This window comes from Oncorhynchus masou, chromosome 24, assembly GCF_036934945.1.
Source record: "Oncorhynchus masou masou isolate Uvic2021 chromosome 24, UVic_Omas_1.1, whole genome shotgun sequence".
Classification (NCBI taxonomy): Eukaryota; Metazoa; Chordata; class Actinopteri; order Salmoniformes; family Salmonidae; genus Oncorhynchus; species Oncorhynchus masou.
Genome location: NC_088235.1, coordinates 36,693,036 through 36,712,198, shown reverse-complemented (window position 1 = coordinate 36,712,198; position 19,163 = coordinate 36,693,036). Strand labels below are relative to the sequence as shown.

Here is a 19,163-nt window from a genome sequence, read left to right as displayed (position 1 = left end):
CATTATGATCCGTCATTGCTTTTATCAACACAAATTTGACAGATTCTCAATCTGATGGCAGGAGCTGGTACCATGACTCTTGCCTTGGGAGCTACTGCTACCTCCTGGGTAGAATATAGAACAGCATAATGGAAAGTAAATATTAACTTTTTACTGATCGGACCATAGCCCCTTTTCCAGTACACGACACACTGTCATCACACACAGATGCAAGCGACTCTTGGGGGCAGTAAGAACGCCATCGCCATCAGCGCCCATTCAATTCAAGTGTTTTTTTATTATGGTGTAATGCAGTTGATTTGCGATGATGACACAAACATATTAAGCAGGACATTCATACGAGCCTTTAAAATCTAATTATAATCCAAAAGTAGTGTGAAATGCACTATTAAGAAACATGTAAATAGAGTATTTTTTTGTCTCTTATTCTGCCATCAATTTAAGCGCAACGCCCTCGTGTGGCAATGTTTGCAAACACAGAACGGGATGTATTTTCCAGACAGTTGGATAACCATTTGAACGTAAAAGGGCAGTTCTTTGTTGTATGTCATAAAACCATGTGCTTCTACATAATACAAATATATTACTAAATGATTTGAAATTAATATCCATATTAATATTTACAGAATTTGTCACTGATACATATGGGGTGATCTCTTTTGTGACTGTCATCTTAATATGTGTTTGTTCCATGCATTTAGATAGTAATGCATTCTAACAGGGGTGTCGCTCACTAAACCACTTCCTGAATGTCTTTGTAATTTATACTTTCAAGACTAATGGGAACTCTGGAGGGGGGTTAAAAGAGGTCGAATCATGACATCGGTGATCGTCAGTTCGGAAAATTGGGGCTCTAGAAAGATGCCCGATATTTCGAGTTAGAATTTCGAGCTGGATGACGGTTCCAAACGATTTTTCCCAGTCGGCGCTCGTTTTTTTTCTCGAGTGCGCGGTTAATTTGAAAGCACTGAAGTCGGAGATTTCCGAGTTCTGAATTCCCTGTTGTTTTGAACGCGGCATTACTGCAAGAGGGCAGGGGTTGGCTGGTCTGTGTAAATTTGTTCGTCCCCCTCAGCAAAACTATGTCTTCCCCTTCTCAGTGGGAGACTCCTCCCCCGCCCTCATCGACCCCTCTACTCTGCTACCCGTATGTGTATTATGTGCTCCAAGTGGTTCCTCTGAGAGACATCCCCACTCCTCTGCCTGTAACTGCAGAGGGATTAGACTCCCTCGGTACCAAGGTCCAACGCAGCACAGCCAACAGGCCTCCGCCCCAGCCAGGGAAGGTCTGGAATTACTGATTCAGTCTGAGCCCAGCTGAACCAATACAAATAGTGTGTTGCTGCTCTGCCTGAGGTAAGTTGTCACAATTTTATGTCACTCTCGAAATGCTGTAGAATACAGGGGTCCATTTGGCAGAGTCAGACAGCAGCGGTTAGTTTAGTACCAGTGTATAATGTCAATTAGTATATGTCCAGTGTACATTCTACAAGAGAACACAGAAGGGAGGATGTTACAGTGCAGAGTACATCCAGAATCTCAGGCCATGTTGGACTGACACAGACGGGGAGGGTGCAGCAGGAAATTAGTCATATGATAGTTTAGCACTGACTGGCTAATCTGCAGGAGAACAGCAGAAACATGACTGACACTGTCAATGGACTCCACATAGTCCTGCTTCTGAAAGTATAAGAAGGCTGTTCTGCCGAACAATGTTCAATATCGAAGAACAACAGTTATAATCGTATTGCTTTATAACACAAACCAAATGATAATCTCCATGGGTTCATTGAGTTGCTGTGTTATGATCCAGGTTCAAAACTAAGGACCATAAAGTGCACATTATTATACATGTTGGTTTATGGCAAACTGACTGTCATGTATTCCCTTCAGTTGGCCCTCATGCACATAAATGAGATTTCCCCCCTTTAATTCTGTAAATTTCACATTTAAATATCCACAAATTCATAACCCTAGTAATGTTGGTTTTGTATGAATGATAATTGCTGTTGGCATTCCTATTGTGTAGCACTTTGACTACTCTCCTTTCTTATCGCAGAACAAATATTGGTGTGTCCAGGATCTTCTTGGGCCGAAGTGATCTTCACTATGTATTCCCCTCAGAGTTTACATCGCTGGGGCATCACTCATAGTGAGAGCATGGAGCGACTTTCAAACAGTCAAGGTAAACAAAAGCAGATAACCTATATTTTCTTCTCAATCACATGGTGGTTGGTACAAGACAATTGGCTACAACACAATTTATTTTAGAGACACTGGAATCCTACTGAAAGACTATATTGAATTATTTAAACTATCAATTTCAGATGATTAACTTCACAGGGACATGCATCACGTTTATCTCCTGACTTAATTTTTTAATTCATGAGTAAGATTATACATTTCTGTTAACTTGTTGACAAGAAATATACATGCCTGATCATCACTTCCATTTTCTGTAAACACTGTACAGAGCTAGGCTAGTAAAATATATATTTTACTAACATTTAATTCATCATATTTAACATTTTACTCAGTTTAAAGAATTGAAACATGTATATGTATAATCAACGGGAGTTCTTCCAGCCAGCAGTAGAGGGTAGCAGAATCCCAAGTATGGCTCTCCATTACGTAGTGCTTTTGTTTTGTGAGCGTTTTTGACACCACCCTACGGATTTGAGGGATTCAGCTTCAGTAGGGTGTAAACAAATCTCTACACTACGCCGAATAAGGGATCATTTGTTATTGATGACTGTGAAAGCGAACTTCACTCGTAGAATGTAGATGAAATGTGTTGTACATTAAAGGGTTGGCATTGGATCATTTAGCAATGTTATCCCAAACATTTTTGCAACAATGGTCGCCAGGTGAATTGTCCATAACCATATGATATTTCGACGATGGCGACACCTGCAGAGCAAGACCTTGCATTAGCTGAAGCAGAAAGCAACAAGGAGAAGTCTCAAGTATTTGGAATCCTTAGGTTACAGGAAGAAAAATCGGCCCTTGAAAAAGCTAGCACCACGACCATGATGGCAGGGGACGGGAGATGGCAGGCGCCCATATTTGCCCTAGCCAGGAAAGCATCGGAGACCTTTTCAGGAAACAGCAGTCATGTTCTGGCGAAGGTAGCGGAACCCACATCTTTTGTAAACGAATGGAGTGTCCCAGGTAATTTGGAGTAATGTGTTCAGCATGTTGTTCTTGATTTTTGCATAAATCAACAAAGTTGTCATGTCATTGTGTGCCTGCTCCCATGTTACAGTATCAAATGCATATGTCGGTCATTGTTGATTTAGTGCAACATACAATCAATTTAGCAGCATGCATATATTTTTCCGCTTGTGCATCAGAATCAAGTCATATTCATTCATTGACTATTTGGAGAAGGGTGTAATTGCGGCACGCAATCCGGGGCGTTCCTTTATCTGCAGGAACCCCTCTTTATACTTATATTGGCAAATGTTTACGCGAGGACGCTGTACACAGGCGGGAGACTGAGCTGCTCTTGTACACTACTGTAGGTGCCGGTAATGCACCAAAACGCTGCTTTCTTGTAGTTATGTTAACGACTGCGAAGCTAGCTAGTTAGGACTCCGGTACACAATAAGGGAAAGTCCAATGGGATGCTAGTGGGGGGTTCTGGCACAATAGTGTGTGATAGCGGACCGCAATATTGTTAAATTGTGATAACCTAGTGATAATGTGGTTTTTCTACAGACCAATAGCTGGTTCGAAACCACACCCCGCCCTATGAGCAAAAGACATTGAACATGCTTATTTTCGAGGTCTCGTGCTCTCTGGTCGGGCTCATAGCGTAATCCAGATGTTATTATGCTTGCTGCGGTTACTATGGGTGATGCAGGCACGCTGCATCTCGTATGAAGTTGGAATTACTGGGCCTGTAATGCAAGGATAGATCTCTCACACATGAAGTGGTGCGACAGAATGACAGCATACTGACTATGATCTGAAACAGAATAGCAACATGCTCAATGCCATCATTTGCCCAATTTACATTTTAGTCCTTTAGCAGAGCTCTTATCCAGAGCGACATACACAGGAGTTGCAAGCGCCATGCTCTGCCATGTGTCTGAATATTTGCATAAATGTTATCCTATTGTCAGTGGCTTGCTCTGTCAACATGGGGAGAGTGCTGATTTGATTGGGGATAGGTTATTGTGCAGGGGTCTTTAATCTTATCTTGCCCAGGGACCCCCTCCCAGGCAAACCTGCCAAGGACTCTCATCATATGTTAGCAAAACAATTAATGAACATGTCTTATCATGTTAATGATAATGGCAAGGAGAAGTACTCAATATTTTAAAGTAAATAGATTTGGTAGATAGTTTTTTATTATTTTGACCACCCCACATTATAATTGGAACAGGAAGTGTAAATTCTAACAGACCTTTCTAGCTAATAGGCTAACTCCAAACACAGTTTCGCTAAGAGCAACTGGTTAAACAAAGGTTAGCCATGTGTTGGCAAAAATGTTATGTCCAATTCCAGAAAGCTTACCAGCAGCCAGCTACATTTGTCGTAATGGTAGCCTGTTTGCGAGTGCTGTCAGATACTCCAGTGAGTATAATTTGCTCAATATTAGGAGTTGAAAAATAAAGCTGACTTCATTAGAAATATATTCTACTGCTGGTATGCTAATAAAAATACAAGTATTCTATTGTTGCGAGCGATATTCATAAAAACATCGGGGGGGGGGGGGGGGGGTACTGCACACCCCTGTTATAGAGCACTAGTTCATCACTGAGGCCTAGACTCTGAAACTGTAGGCCTGCTGCCATATCTTGCTGGCCTTTCAAAAACGCAGAAGATACTGTCCAAAGCATGGGTGGCGCAGCGGTCTAAGGCACTGCATCTCAGTGCACGAGGCGTCCTACAGTCCCTGGTTCGAATCCAGGCTGTGTCACATCCGGCCATGATTGGGAGTCCTGTAGGGCGGTGCAATTGGCCCGCGCCGTCCGGGTTTGGCCGGGGTCGGCCGTCATTGTAAATAAGAATTTGTTCTTAACTGACTTGCCTAGTGAAATAAAATGTTAAAAATCCATAGAATTACATATTAGAACTCATATTAGAAATGTAAGAAGTAATTTAATAGGATCTCTGTGGACCCTGCATATTTCCAGCTAGAGGCCAGTGCAAAACTGTTTCTGATCAATGTTTTTCTTCTGGTTTGATCAGAAGTGGTGATTAAATATATAGTTGATCAGAAAATATTATTTATTGGCCAAGATTAAATCCAATTTCGTGCCTACATACAGTATCATGTCTGTAGAACACATGTTGTAGGCAATTATGAAATGTGAGATGTATCCATGACTGTTTGTTGAAATACTGTAAGATGGGCACTATAGATGTCAATATCTGCTAAATGCATGTGTGCACTACTATGAAAAACATAATCGCATGGCTCTTTGTTGACATACTAGTTTGAATTGACCACTCCCTATTGTGGGTCTGTTCCCTTCCCTCTCTAGCTCTGCGGGACCCTATGTCGATGGAGAGAACTAACCTGCTGAACATGGCCAAGCTCAGCATCAAAGGCCTGATCGAGTCGGCCCTCAGTTTTGGACGCACCCTGGACTCCGACTACCCTCCACTCCAGCAGTTCTTTGTTGTCATGGAGCACTGCCTCAAACATGGCCTCAAAGGTATTCACTCACTCATTGTTACAGAACTAGTTGAATCCTATTCACAATGGTGACAGTATCAGCTTATGGACATGTTTTCATTGCATAATAATAATAATAATTTATGTTTGTTACATAATGAATACATACAGCTAGCTACACATAATTGCACACACAGCTAGCCACACACATACATACATACATACATACATACATACATACATACATACATACATACATACATACATACATACAGTAGGGCCAAAAAGTATTTAGTCAGCCACCAATTTCTCCCACTTAAAAAGATGAGAGGCCTGTAATTTTCATCATAGGTACACTGTAATTTTCATCATAGGTACACTTCAACTATGACAGACAAAATGAGAAAAAAATTCCAGAAAATCACGTTGTAGGATTTTTAATGAATTTATTTGCAAATTATGGTGGAAAATAAGTATTTAGTCACCTACAAACAAGCAGGATTTCTGGCTCTCACAGACCTGTAACTTCTTCTTTAAGAGGCTCCTCTGTTCTCCACTCGTTACCTGTACTAATGGCACCTGTTTGAACTTGTTATCAGTATAAAAGACACCTGTCCACAACCTCAAACAGTCACACTCCAAACTCCACTATGGCCAAGACCAAAGAGCTGTCTAAAGACACCAGAAACAAAATTGTAGACCTGCACCAGGCTGGGAAGACTGAATCTGCAATAGGTAAGCAGCTTGGTTTGAAGAAATCAACTGTGGGAGCAATTATTAGGAAATGGAAGACATACAAGACCACTGATAATCTCCCTCGATCTGGGGCTCCACGCAAGATCTCACCCCGTGAGGTCAAAATGATCACTAGTACAGTGAGCAAAAATCCCAGAACCACACGGGGGGACCTAGTGAATGACCTGCAGAGAGCTGGGACCAAAGTAACAAAGCCTACCATCAGTAACACACTACGCCGCCAGGGACTCAAATCCTGCAGTGCCAGACGTGTCCCCCTGCTTAAGCCAGTACATGTCCAGGCCCATCTGAAGTTTGCTAGAGAGCATTTGGATGATCCAGAAGAAGATTGGGAGAATGTCATATAGTCAGATGAAACCAAAATATAACTTTTTGGTAAAAACTCAACTTGTCGTGTTTGGAAGACAAAGAATGCTGAGTTGCATCCAAAGAACACCATACCTACTGTGAAGCATGGGGGTGGAAACATCATGCTTTGGGGCTGTTTTTCTGCAAAGGGACCAGGATGACTGATCCGTGTAAACGAAAGAATGAATGGGGCCATGTATCGTGAGATTTTGAGTGAAAACCTCCTTCCATCAGCAAGGGCATTGAAGATGAAACGTGGCTGGGTCTTTCAGCATGACAATGATCCCAAACACACCGCCCGGGCAATGAAGGAGTGTCTTCGTAAGAAGCATTTCAAGGTCCTGGAGTGGCCTAGCCAGTCCCCAGATCTCAACCCCATAGAAAATCTTTGGAGGGAGTTGAAAGTCCGTGTTGCCCAGCAACAGCCCCAAAACATCACTGTTCTAGAGGAGATCTGCATGGAGGAATGGGCCAAAATACCAGCAACAGTGTGTGAAAACCTTGTGAAGACTTACAGAAAATGTTTGACCTCTGTCATTGCCAACAAAGGGTATATAACAAAGTATTGAGAAACTTTTGTTATTGACCAAATACTTATTTTCCACCATAATTTGCAAATAAATTAATAAAAAATCCTACAATGTGATTTTCTGGATTTTTTTTCTTCTCATTTTGTCTGTCATAGTTGAAGTGTACCTCTGAAAATTACAGTCCTCTCTCATCTTTTTAAGTGGGAGAACTTGCACAATTGGTGGCTGACAAAATACTTTTTTTGCCCCACTGTACATACAGTGCCTTGCGAAAGTATTCGGCCCCCTTGAACTTTGCGACCTTTTGCCACATTTCAGGCTTCAAACATAAAGATATAAAACTGTATTTTTTGTGAAGAATCAACAACAAGTGGGACACAATCATGAAGTGGAATGACATTTATTGGATATTTCAAACTTTTTTAACAAATCAAAAACTGAAAAAATGGGCGTGCAAAATTATTCAGCCCCCTTAAGTTACTTCAAACCTATCAACTCCCGAGATGAGGCTGGTGTGACCGAAGTGAAATGGCTGGCTAGTTAGCGCGCGCTAATAGCGTTTCAAACTTCACTCGCTCTGAGCTTTGGGATGGTTGTTTCCCTTGCTCTGCATGGGTAATGCTGCCTCGGTGTGGTGGCTGTTGTCCTTGTGTTGCTGGTTCAAGCCCAGGGAGGAGCGAGGAGAGGGACGGAGGCTATACTGTTACACTATCAATACTAAAGTGCCTATAAGAACATCCAATAGTCAAAGGTTAATGAAATACAAATGGCATAGAGGGAAATAGTCCTACAATAACTACAACCTAAAACTTCTTACCTGGGAATATTGAAGACTCATGTTAAAAGGAACCACCAGCTTTCATATGTTCTCATGTTCTGAGCAAGGAACTGAAACGTTAGCTTTCTTACATAGCACATATTGCACTTTTACGTTCTTCTCCAACACTTTGGTTTTGCATTATTTATACCAAATTGAACATGTTTCATTATCTACTTGAGGCTAAATTGATTTTATTGATGTATTATATTAAGTTAAAAGTGTTCATTCAGTATTGTTGTAATTGTCATTAATCGGTATCGGCTTTTCTGGGCCTCCAATCGGTATCGGCGTTGAAAAATCATAATCGGTCGACCTCTAATACATGCATATCTATATAATCACACATAGCTAGCTACACACACATTATCTCACACACACACACAACGGGCTAGCTACTCACACACACACACACGCACATAATCAAAAATAACTTGCTACACACACTAACACACACACAGCTTCTTACACACACACATAATCCCACACAGCTAGCTACACACACACACACACACACACACACACACACACACACACACACACACACAGCTAGCTGCACACATACATACATAATCACACAAACACACATATACATACATAATCACACACAGCTAGCTATACACGCATAATCAAAAACACACATATATGCATAATCACATACCCACATATGTCTATAATAACACACACACATAATCACACACACACACACATTCATTCATACATAATCACACACACATACTCACACACAGCTTACAACTGCATAATCCCCAATGCCAGCCCTTGGCGGGACCTGCTGGATATACAAATAAGCAATCTCCCCTTTCCCATACATTATTTGATAGTTAAGGTTGCAAAGACACAATTTCTCGACAGTGTTGTGTAACATTACCCATGGCATAAGGATCAATGTTTGTTTTTGCAACCCTAGTGAAGAAGTCCTTTCTTGGATACAACAAGTCACTGTGGGGTCCTCTGGAGATGGTGGAGAAGTTGTGTCCTGAGGCAGGAGAGATTGCAGCCAGCGTCAGGGACCTACCAGGACTAAAGTATACACACACACACCTTTTGATTAAGGGCTTGATTCAATCTGCTTCACCGAAGTTCAGCACTATAGCGTGTTTGAAATGTTAAGGTCATTTCCGATTGAAATGACAGAATGGCAGCATTTAATGTGAATGCAGTCGCTGCTGACGCGGGAACTCTGAATTTAAATGTCAATTGTGCTACAACGCTGATCTTCAGCTCTACGGATTGAATTGAGCCCTCTTCACTTGGAATGTAAATAGGGATATAATATGACTATGGATTGTTGGACTAATAGTTGCAGTTTGTGCTCTGTTGTTTGTAGGACTCCACTGGGCAGAGCTCGGGCCTGGCTGCGTCTGGCCCTGATGCAGAAGAGGCTGGCTGATTACCTCCGCCTTCTGATCACCAGAAAGGACCTGCTGAGGTACTGGAAGTACCTCCAGTTTCAATTCACTCACACTGTTTTTCTCACACACTGTTTCACCTCCAATCACACCCCTTGGGCAGGCAGACAGGGGAGGCTCCTCCGTGGTGGTTCACCATCTGCCTCTCAGCAGGCTAGACGCTAATACCTTCAGATGGGTAAAGGAGGTGTCAAAGTCTCATGCCATTTTCTATAAAGATATACGGTTAGTATAAACAGTAATTATATTTGTTTTCACAATTTAATGTGAAATATGTTTCTTTGTGTGTACCCACAGTGATTTCTATGACAACTCTGCTGTGATGGTAGAGGAGGAGGGTGCTGTCATCGTTGGCCTGCTGGTGGGACTCAATGTGATCGATGCCAACCTGTGTGTCAAGGGCGAGGACCTGGATACACAGGTGAGTCAACGCCCCTCACTTCAGTCATTGTTAAAAAATTCCCCATTGACAGCCTTTAAATTAGGCAAGTGAGTGGACACTGTTATTCAGGGTCCTACTTGCTGACAGAGGATTGGCGTTCCTTTCACCTCATGGAGATTTACTCGTCTCATCCCAACAGACTAGTATCTGGAAGAACTGTCACATTGCAAACTGTTCAGCTGTGCTTCTAATCTGCTCAGATTGTAGTTGTGGACATTTTATAGTCTAATTATCTCAGCCCAACTTGAGAAGGAATATACTGGTCACAGTCTATGCAGACATTTCTAAATAATGGTGTATGTGACATTTAACATTTCTTAGGTTGGGGTCATTGACTTCTCAATGTACTTGAAAAATGACATTGATGACTACAGAAGTGGAGAAAGGTAAAGTAGATACTCTTGTTACTTTAATGCAGTGGTATTCAAACTTATTCAATGGGGACTTCATTTTTCCCATGCAGAATTTCTCTCTCTATATATATATATATATATATCTCAATCACTGCTTTAATGAGATGGAATATACCCATTAAAACATCTACTACTATACTTTATTTGTCTTGGATAAGCTGAGAAGGATAATAGTATGCTTGAAACATTTGAACATAAATGTTGACTAATTTACAGATTTTCTCTTCCATGATTTGTTTTCCCAATAGAAATGGTCAAGTAGCAGCCATCCTAGACCAGAAGAACTATGTTGAAGAATTAAATAGGCAGCTTAAGTATTTTTCTTTTTCTTTACCATACTGTATCATTTTTGGAGAAAAAAAATGTTGGTGTGATTGCTCAACCATGTGTTTCAGCTCTTATTTAGGCCAAGTCATTGGCACTGGTTATGCAAGTACAGATGTCTCTTCTGTTGTATTAGCGTACGTTCCTTGCACAACCTCAAACACTACAGAACTCAAGCTCACTAGTTCAACGGCAGGAAATTTAATTGTCAAGGACAATGAAAGGACTACTCGGGTTCTTTTGTGAGGACTTTTAAGTCTGATTGAACATGCAGTGTGTTTCTTCAAATGTCTTTTGGGAGAGACTAAATATGAAATGGCACTAAATTAGCAGTTGTTTTTTTGACACAGTTCTTCAGTTCACGGCTTACAAGGGAGGGTCGATAACTTGGAGAAATCAAACTCTAAACTCATTGAGGAGGTATGGCATTCTCTCTTAATAGTACTGTACTAACATTCTGAAGCATTTACCATTTTATACATATGATTTGGTGTTCATTTGAACCTCTTTTTATTGTAGCTGGCGATTGCAAAAAATAACATAATCAAACTGCAAGAGGAGAACCATCAGCTTAGAAATGAGAACACTATTATTCTCATAAAAGCTCAGCAGCAACTTGAGGTTTGCCTTTTACAATGTCCTGCTCTCTGTCTTGGTCAGTCAGACTTCAACATGTTCCTCATTTGTTGTGTTTGTGGTCTAAGGACATGTGGGTCTGGTCTAATCCACTAATGTCTCCTCTTGTGTCACTGTCAGGTGACCCAGGTTGACGTGGATGTGGAGCTGGACACCTATAAGCAGTCGAGGCAGGGCCTTGACGAGATGTACAACGAGGCCAGGAGACAGCTCAGGGAGGAGTGTCAACTACGCCAGGTCAGTTGTCATTCAGTTGTTTCCCCTTTATACTTTTTCTAATGGGGCACAGGCTGAGGGAAGAGCTACAGTAGAACGTGGAGCCTGCCTCACCTATACAATAGAGGCAACACTGTCAATGTAAGCCAACTCAGAATTCTGAAATGGTCATCTTTGCTTGCAAGGTGCAGTCAATAGCATTGTCTGTGTAAGGAAGGTCAGTGGTTTACAGTTAAGCAGGATTTGGGGTGACTGACAGCTGCTGTCCTTGTACCCCACTGTAGGATGTGGAAAATGAGTTGGTGGTACAGGTGAGCATGAAGCAGGAGATGGATCTGGCCATGAAACTGTTGGAAAAGGACATTCACGAAAAACAGGACACACTGATCGGCCTGCGCCACCAGCTGGATGAAGTCAAGGCCATCAATGTGGAAATGTACACAAAAATGCAGGTACTGTGGAGCTTTTTGTTTGGCACATTTTGCTGGTGCTTTTGTGAATAGAGTAGGCTATATTGTTTGTTACAGTGCCTTCAGAAAGTATTCATACCCCTTGACTTATTCCACACAATACCCCATAATGAAAAAGTTAACATGTTTTTAGAAATCTTAGCAGATTTATTGAAAATTAAATACAGAAATATCTCATTTACATAAGGATTCACACCCCTGACTCAATACTTTTATAGAAGCACCTTAAGCAGTGATTACGTCTGGGAGTCTTTCTGGGTAAGTTTCTAAGAGATTTCCACACCTAGATTGTGCAACATTTGCCCATTTATTATTTTCATATTTCTTCAAGCTCTGTCTAATTAGTTGTTTATCATAGCTAGACAACCATTTTCAGGTCTTGCCATAGATTTTCAAGTAGATTTAAGTCAAAACTGTAACTCAGCCACTCTGGAAAATTCATTGTCTTCATGGTAAGCAACTCCAGCGTAAATTTGGCCTTAGGTTATTGTCCTGCTGAAAGGTGAATTCATCTCCCAGTGTGTTGGAAAGCTGAACCAGGTTTTCCTCTAGAATTCTGCCTGTGCTTAACTCCATTATGTTTCACTTTTTTATCCTGGAAAAACACCCCAGTCCTTAACGGTTACAAGCATACCCATAACATGATGCATCCACCACTATGGTTGAAAATATGGAGAGTAGTACTCAGTAATGTGTTATATTGTATTTGCCCCATACACTTTATATTCAGAACAAAAAAGTTATTGCTTTGCCACATTTTTTGCAGTATTACTTTAGTGCCTTGTTGCAAACAGGATGTATGTTTTTTAATATTTTTATTCTATACAGGCTTCCTTCTTTTCACTCTGTCAATTAGGTTAGTATTGTGGAGTAACTACATTGTTGATCCATCCACAGTTTTCTCCTATTGTAGCCATTAAACTCTGTAACCGTTTTAAAGTTACCATTGGCCTCATGGTAAAATCCCTGAGTGGATTCCTTCCTCTCCGGCAACTGAGCTAGGAAGGACGCATGTATATTTTTAGTGACTGGGTGTATTGATACACCATGCAAAGTGTAATTAACAACTTCACCATGCTCAAAGGGATATTCAATGTCTGCTTTTTTTTGTTTTTTTGACTGATTTACTAATAGGTGACTCAAGCAATATTGACTCAAGACATTTCAGCTATTCATTTTTAATTAATTTGTTAAATAGATTACAAATTAAAAACATATTCAACTTTGACATGGGTTATTGTGTGTAAGCCAGTGACAGATCTCAATTTAATCAATTTTAAATTCAGGCTGTAACACAACAAAATGTGAAAAATGTCAAGGGGTGTGAATACTTTGAAGGCAGGGTATTTTACAGTGACTACTGATCTGAGGGCTTTCTTGTGTTGTCAACCAGACTTCTGATGATGGCATGAAACAGAAGAACGACATGATCACTCGTTTGGAGGAGAAGACCAATCAAATCACAGCAACCATGAAACAGCTGGAGCAAAGGTAAGGGTGTTGACTTAAAGATCCTCTTAAATAATTTGGAATTAATATTTAAGGCCCGGTTTCCCTGATTTAAGCCTAGCCCTGAACTAAAAAGTGCTTTCAGTGGAGATTAAATGCTTAATCTGAGTGCAGGAAACCGGGCCATAATGTGGCATGCAAAGTATTTCCTCTTTTTGCATGTAGGTGTATTTTTTATAAATATATGTTTCACCGTATCAATCATTTGGAACATTGACTTGGCTGTAGTCTGGTTGTGTTGTGATGCGACCATAGCTTCATCACGTCTGTCAACACAGACCATCCTTCCCTTTGTCTTCCTTTGGTTTGCCATCTTCTTTGTGACATCTTTATGAGAATGCTTTGCTTAACAATTTCTTAAGGTTTTTGGTAAAATGGAGGTTCACTGATATTGACATCCTCTTTCCCTTTTTGCCTTTATTTCTTCCATCTTTTACCCTCATACTTTTCATTTCTACATCGATACACCTCTTTCTATCATCCTGTACCCCCCATCATGCCTACTTGATCTCAATAGTGATAAAGATTTGCTGAGCCAGACACGCACACTCGCCATGTCATTTGTAAAATGTGCCAGCACAGGCACTGAGAACCAATACAAGCTTGTTAAAGACATCTCTTTCTGAGCTTTTAAACACAACCACTAACTCTCAGCAAACACTAGGCAGGGGATTTGTTCATATGCAGTATCGTAAAGTAACAGTTCATTGGTTTTTGTAGTCTAATGTTAAGATAAGCTTCTTTCACAAAAGGAAGTTTTTGTAGTGCATCCCATTATTGTGGCACTGTAATAACTAATACACTCAAACATATCTGTAAGAGCAAATACTATACTCATTATAGCCAATAAAAAGTAGAACAATTGTTTATCACATGAAACAATAAAGTTAAATGTTTTGAAATTGTGGTTGTGGAATGATGAAATCATTGGCAGCACCATTACGTTTGTCTTTGAGTGTAGTGAACACACCATCTTTAGCCCCATGAGTGTGCTCATGGAATTGTTAAACTGGCCTGCCACTGCCTGGCCATCTTCCCTCCAAAGGGGCCTGCCTGCCTGTAGGTGTTTGGTCTTCCCTTTTTCTTCTGCCAGTTTGTCCCATTGCATCCCAAACCCTTGTACCCCCTTTTCTTTGTGATTGGAGCCTCAGTTTTACCCAGTTGGTTTGAATTACACCAGATTACAAGAGGCAGAGCGGGACCGTTGGACTGCAGAAGACGGAGCTCGCAAATTCAAGCACGACTTTGCCAACAAAGCCGACAGCCTCCAAAAGCAGATAGCCCAGAGAGAGAAACAAATGTAAGTACACATACATACTGTATATTTATAGTAGCTCTTAGCACTTATTCCTATATACAATAAATCTATTGTTTGTCTCTGCACCAAAATGAAGAGTAAGGGATAGTAATCTGGCTGTAATCCAGGATTTTGTTCCTGTTGTAGGCTGCAGCTGGAGACAGACCTAAAGATTGAGAAGGAGTGGCGGCAAACCTTACAGAACGACCTGGAGAGGGAACGAGACATCGTCGCCCAGCTCAGTGCTGAAGCCCAGCAAATAAATGGACTTAAAAAGGTTTGAGGGTTCTTCGTGGGGTTTATTGTGGCATTAAGAAGTATTAAGTTCAACATATTTTCTGTTGCGTCACAGGTGTAGAGTCTATTTATATACACGGTGGATTGATGTTTTTTCACATGTTTTTCTCCAGGAGTTCCACAGGCTGCAGGATGAGAACAGCCAGCTGAAGGGGATTTGTGAAGAACAGGAGCAGGCCCTGGAGGAGCTAGGCTGCAAACTCAGCGAGTACTTGTCTATTTTAAACTGTCTCTTTCAAATAGGAATTCGGCCTCTTTCCCCATCAATTACAGCAATCTCAACGTACCTTTTAAGATAAAAGTGGAAAGGCTGTATCAGAAGTAACATTATTTTATGTTGTGGAGGGGCTATAATCACATACATGATCCCCTTTCATTCTTCCTGGCCTTTAGTTAGTGATCTTACTGTTTTAATGTTCCGTTAAGGATTTTTAAATTAAGAATATGAGACATGAATTCAGTTAACTGATGCCTGGCTTTTCTTAATCCAGATCAAAACTTAAAATCGAAGACATAAAAGAGGCAAATAAAGCTCTTCGGGTAAGTGTCTTGAGTTCTACATCATTGTTCAAATGAAAGTTCAATCCAATCAGTACATTTTCTGATGAAAACAACTTAATTGAAATGTCTGAATTTATTTCACTTTTAGATTAGGTGTATTGCTGCACTGTTTGAGTGAGAAACATAAGTATTTCGCTGCACCTGTGATAACATCTGCAAAACTTTTATTTAATTTGAACTGAACTACCAACAAGCATGCTGAAATTTGCCAGTGCTGTTCCATGAGTGCCCAATCTAACACATATTCCAGGGAGGGCAGGTCTGGTTGAAGGACAAAGATGCTACCCACTGTAAACTTTGTGAGAAGGAGTTCTCCATCTCTAGGAGAAAGGTTAGGATAAATTCATTACATTTTTCATGTGAAATTAATTAGGACAATGCTGACCCAGCAATCAACACAAAGTGTAACATTAACAAGAATAGCAACTATGCAAACCATAACCCACCTTCTCCTTGGGGTGTACTTCTTGCCTAGATAAGCTGAGGTGTTTTCCATGTCTCATTTCTCTAGCATCACTGTAGAAACTGTGGGGAGATCTTCTGCAATGCCTGCTCTGACAACGAGCTGCCCCTCCCTGCCTCACCAAAACCAGTGAGGGTCTGTGATATTTGCCATGCCCTTCTCCTCCAGCGCTGCTCCTCCAATGCCACGTGAGATGCACCCCTTCAGGCCCAGCCGCAGCTTTAACTCAATTCCCTGCAGCTCAGACTACCAGGAAACCTCTGAGCTCGTGTGACTGTTATCAGATGTCAAGTGTGTACATTCTACAAGGTATATCGCTTTGTGTAGCATGAGATTTGAGATGTTATATCTGTGACACTAAGGTTCTTGTGATAAATGTCAACATTCCCTTACAATAGATAAACCATTTGGGCAGCTGAGCATATCATTCCAAATCTGCAGTAAGAATATCTTGATGAGACAATTTTAAAGTATGTTTCTCTGTGTGACAGTGGCTGAGCCTGATGTGATTAGGACTGGAGTCATATTTTTTGTTTTGAGTCATGTTATTTCACTTGAACGGTCTGAAAGGACGAGTACATTTTTGTTGACCAAATCTCTTTTTTATTTACATTTGTGTGCTTTCTCATTCCTATTATGGTGAGAACCTGGGAATGCTTGAACACGGAAAGTATCACTCGAGGTTAACAAAATGGAATAACATTGGATAAAGTTTAATGACACTTGTGTACAACATCTAAAGAAATGCATCACTATACTGAGTGTTGTCATTTCTAAAAATATATGTTTTTGGAGCTGTTTTATCTGTGCCCCTGCAACTGTAGAAAGAGCATGAGGAAATAACTTGCTGGTGGGGTTTCTCAAAACCAAGTGAAATCGCAAAAGAAGTGGCTGAACACTGCTATAGCATGCTATTTACAAAAAAAGAGATTTGGTTAAACAAAGTAAACTTCTTCTCCTATAACTGATGTAATTCACATGTGCCTCTAATAAGCCAAAATACTGAGTACCTTTCAGACTTGTTTCTGCATGGTAGAATGCAGGCACATTTCAGAAGTATGTTTACCAAAAGCACTAATGTTCCCGATACTGCTTTGTGACGAAGAAGCAGAAACTACATGAAACGGGGCAGCAAATGTATGTTGTACTTTTGATTAAGTAGGACTAATAAATTATTACCTTAAGTATTCAAATACAGTATCTAGCTAACAATTCAGTTTGGAAACATGCCAATCTTATTTCTTTTCAGAGACAAATCAGGCAAGTTAAAAAACTTGGATCACTAAGTGGCAAGGAATTTGAGATGCACTAATTCGTGTAACCACTTATACACTTGCTGGAATTTGTTTTGTATTCAATCAGCAAAGCAATGTTTACAATATATAATTTTACAAAACTGGAATTAATACTTTTAGAAATGGATGTGCTACATCTCACATTGATGATCAAAACATACTGTGTGCAGTCTGTTTTCAATATATTGTCTTGTTCACTAGAAGCCAGTTACTTTGCAAAGCATTAATTCATGTTGACTATGAAATTTAAAGTGATTGAACGGGATCTTAAGCATTTACAAATATGTAACATATACGGATTGCAGGATTTTTTTCCCATAGTTTTGCTGGACATAAAATATGAAATGGATGTAGTACACAATAGCGGACATGAATAAAGATGGCGTCCCCCATCTACTTACAGAACCCTCAAAGTATTCATACCCATCTTAGTCATTCAGCAGACGCTCTTATCCAGAGCGATTTACAGTAGCGAATGCATACATTTTCATATTTGTTCATACTGGTCCCCTGTGGGAATCGAACCCACAACCCTGGCATTGCAAGTGCCATGCTCTACCAACTGAGACACACTTGACTTATTCCACATTTTGTTAAAGCCTCAATTAAAAATGTATTAAAGATTTCTCTCTCACACACACAGAATGTGAAAACATGTTAAAAAAATATATACATTTGCAGATTTGAAAAGGAAATACAGAAATCTAATTTACATAAGTATTCACAAACCTGAGTCAATACTTTGTAAAAACACCTTTGGTGCCAATTACAGCTTTGTGTCGTCTTGGGTGTCTATCAGCTTTGCACATCTGGATTTGGGGATTTTCTCCCATTCTTCCTTGCAGACTTAAGTTTGCTGTTCACTGCTGCTCCCCATCAATCTTCAAGTCCTTCCACATATATTTTCAATGGGATTCAAGACAGAGCTTTGGCTAGGCCACTGAAGGACTTTCACATTTTTCTGAAGCCATGTCAGAATTGCTTTGAATGTATGCTTGGGGTCATTGTCCTGTTGGAATGTAAATCTTCTCCCCGGTCTGTTTGCTCTCCGAAACAGGTTTTGTATATTAGCCAACCATTTTCCCCTCTATCCTTACCAGTCTCCCAGTCCCCGCTGCTGAAAACATACCAATAGCATGATGCTGCCACTATGCTTCACGGTAGGGAGGGTATAAAGACGGGTGATGAGCGGTCTGTTTTTTTCAGACAGCGCTTTGCGTTCTGGCCAAGGACTTGTCTCATCAGACCAATCTTTTACGTGCCTTTTTGCAAACTCCAGGTATACGAACATGTGCCTTGTTCTCAGGAGTGGCTTCCGTCTGGTCATGCTCCCATAAAGCCATATTAGTTCCATATTTTTTTTCCTCCATTTCCCAATGATGGAGACCACTGTGCTTTTGGAAACTTTCAACACTCAAATTGTGTTATACCCCTCCCCAGATATGCCTCATCACAATTCTATTTCAGAGATCTACAGACAGTTCTTTGGAATTCATGGTATATTTTCTGCTCTGAAATGCACTGTCAACTGTGGGACCGTAGACAGGTGTGTCCAATCAATTGAATTGGCCACAGGTGGACTCCAATCAAGTTGTGACATCGATGATCGGTCCCACTATTTGAAGTGCATCTTATGAAGACTTCACAAGCACTGCATAAATGGGTCACAAATCTGTAACTGTATTTCATGCTCCATAAGATAAAAAAGTGAATATAACTAGATTGTCAGT

The 19,163-nt window shown here is 40.5% G+C and overlaps 1 protein-coding gene across 11 annotated transcripts; it reads left to right on the top strand.

Annotated features, from left to right (window-relative positions):
- Positions 1–1,150: 1,150 nt before the first annotated feature.
- rufy2 (RUN and FYVE domain containing 2) lies at positions 1,151–17,640 on the top strand. 11 transcript variants are annotated; one of them, XM_064933795.1, is made up of 19 exons: positions 1,151–1,356; positions 2,060–2,185; positions 5,496–5,669; positions 9,009–9,126; positions 9,429–9,530; positions 9,808–9,931; positions 10,274–10,338; positions 10,614–10,679; positions 11,040–11,109; positions 11,209–11,310; positions 11,446–11,562; positions 11,826–11,993; positions 13,405–13,502; positions 14,701–14,820; positions 14,965–15,094; positions 15,228–15,322; positions 15,606–15,654; positions 15,926–16,006; positions 16,187–17,640. In XM_064933795.1, exons 2-19 carry the CDS (start codon positions 2,110–2,112, stop codon positions 16,328–16,330), a joined length of 1,899 nt encoding a protein of 632 aa, XP_064789867.1. In that variant the 5' UTR covers positions 1,151–1,356; positions 2,060–2,109; the 3' UTR covers positions 16,331–17,640. The 11 variants fall into 11 exon arrangements, 10 of the variants coding, with proteins under 10 accessions (XP_064789867.1, XP_064789863.1, XP_064789861.1 ...); XM_064933791.1 differs by having other exon boundaries at positions 10,614–10,826; XM_064933789.1 differs by lacking the exon at positions 1,151–1,356 and adding an exon at positions 2,984–3,171 and having other exon boundaries at positions 2,107–2,185; positions 10,614–10,826.
- The last annotated feature ends 1,523 nt before the right edge of the window (positions 17,641–19,163 follow it).

What these genes read in the sequence shown, in the direction of transcription:
- rufy2 (XM_064933788.1), top strand. Translation starts at nt 2,901, where the DNA reads ATGGCGACACCTGCAGAGCAAGACCTTGCATTAGCTGAAGCAGAAAGC. An exon ending in ACCAGAAAGGACCTGCTGAG is followed by an intron (nt 9,531 to 9,807) that starts GTACTGGAAGTA and finishes GTGTACCCACAG; the next exon opens with TGATTTCTATGACAACTCTG. An exon ending in GCCCAGAGAGAGAAACAAAT is followed by an intron (nt 14,821 to 14,964) that starts GTAAGTACACAT and finishes TTCCTGTTGTAG; the next exon opens with GCTGCAGCTGGAGACAGACC.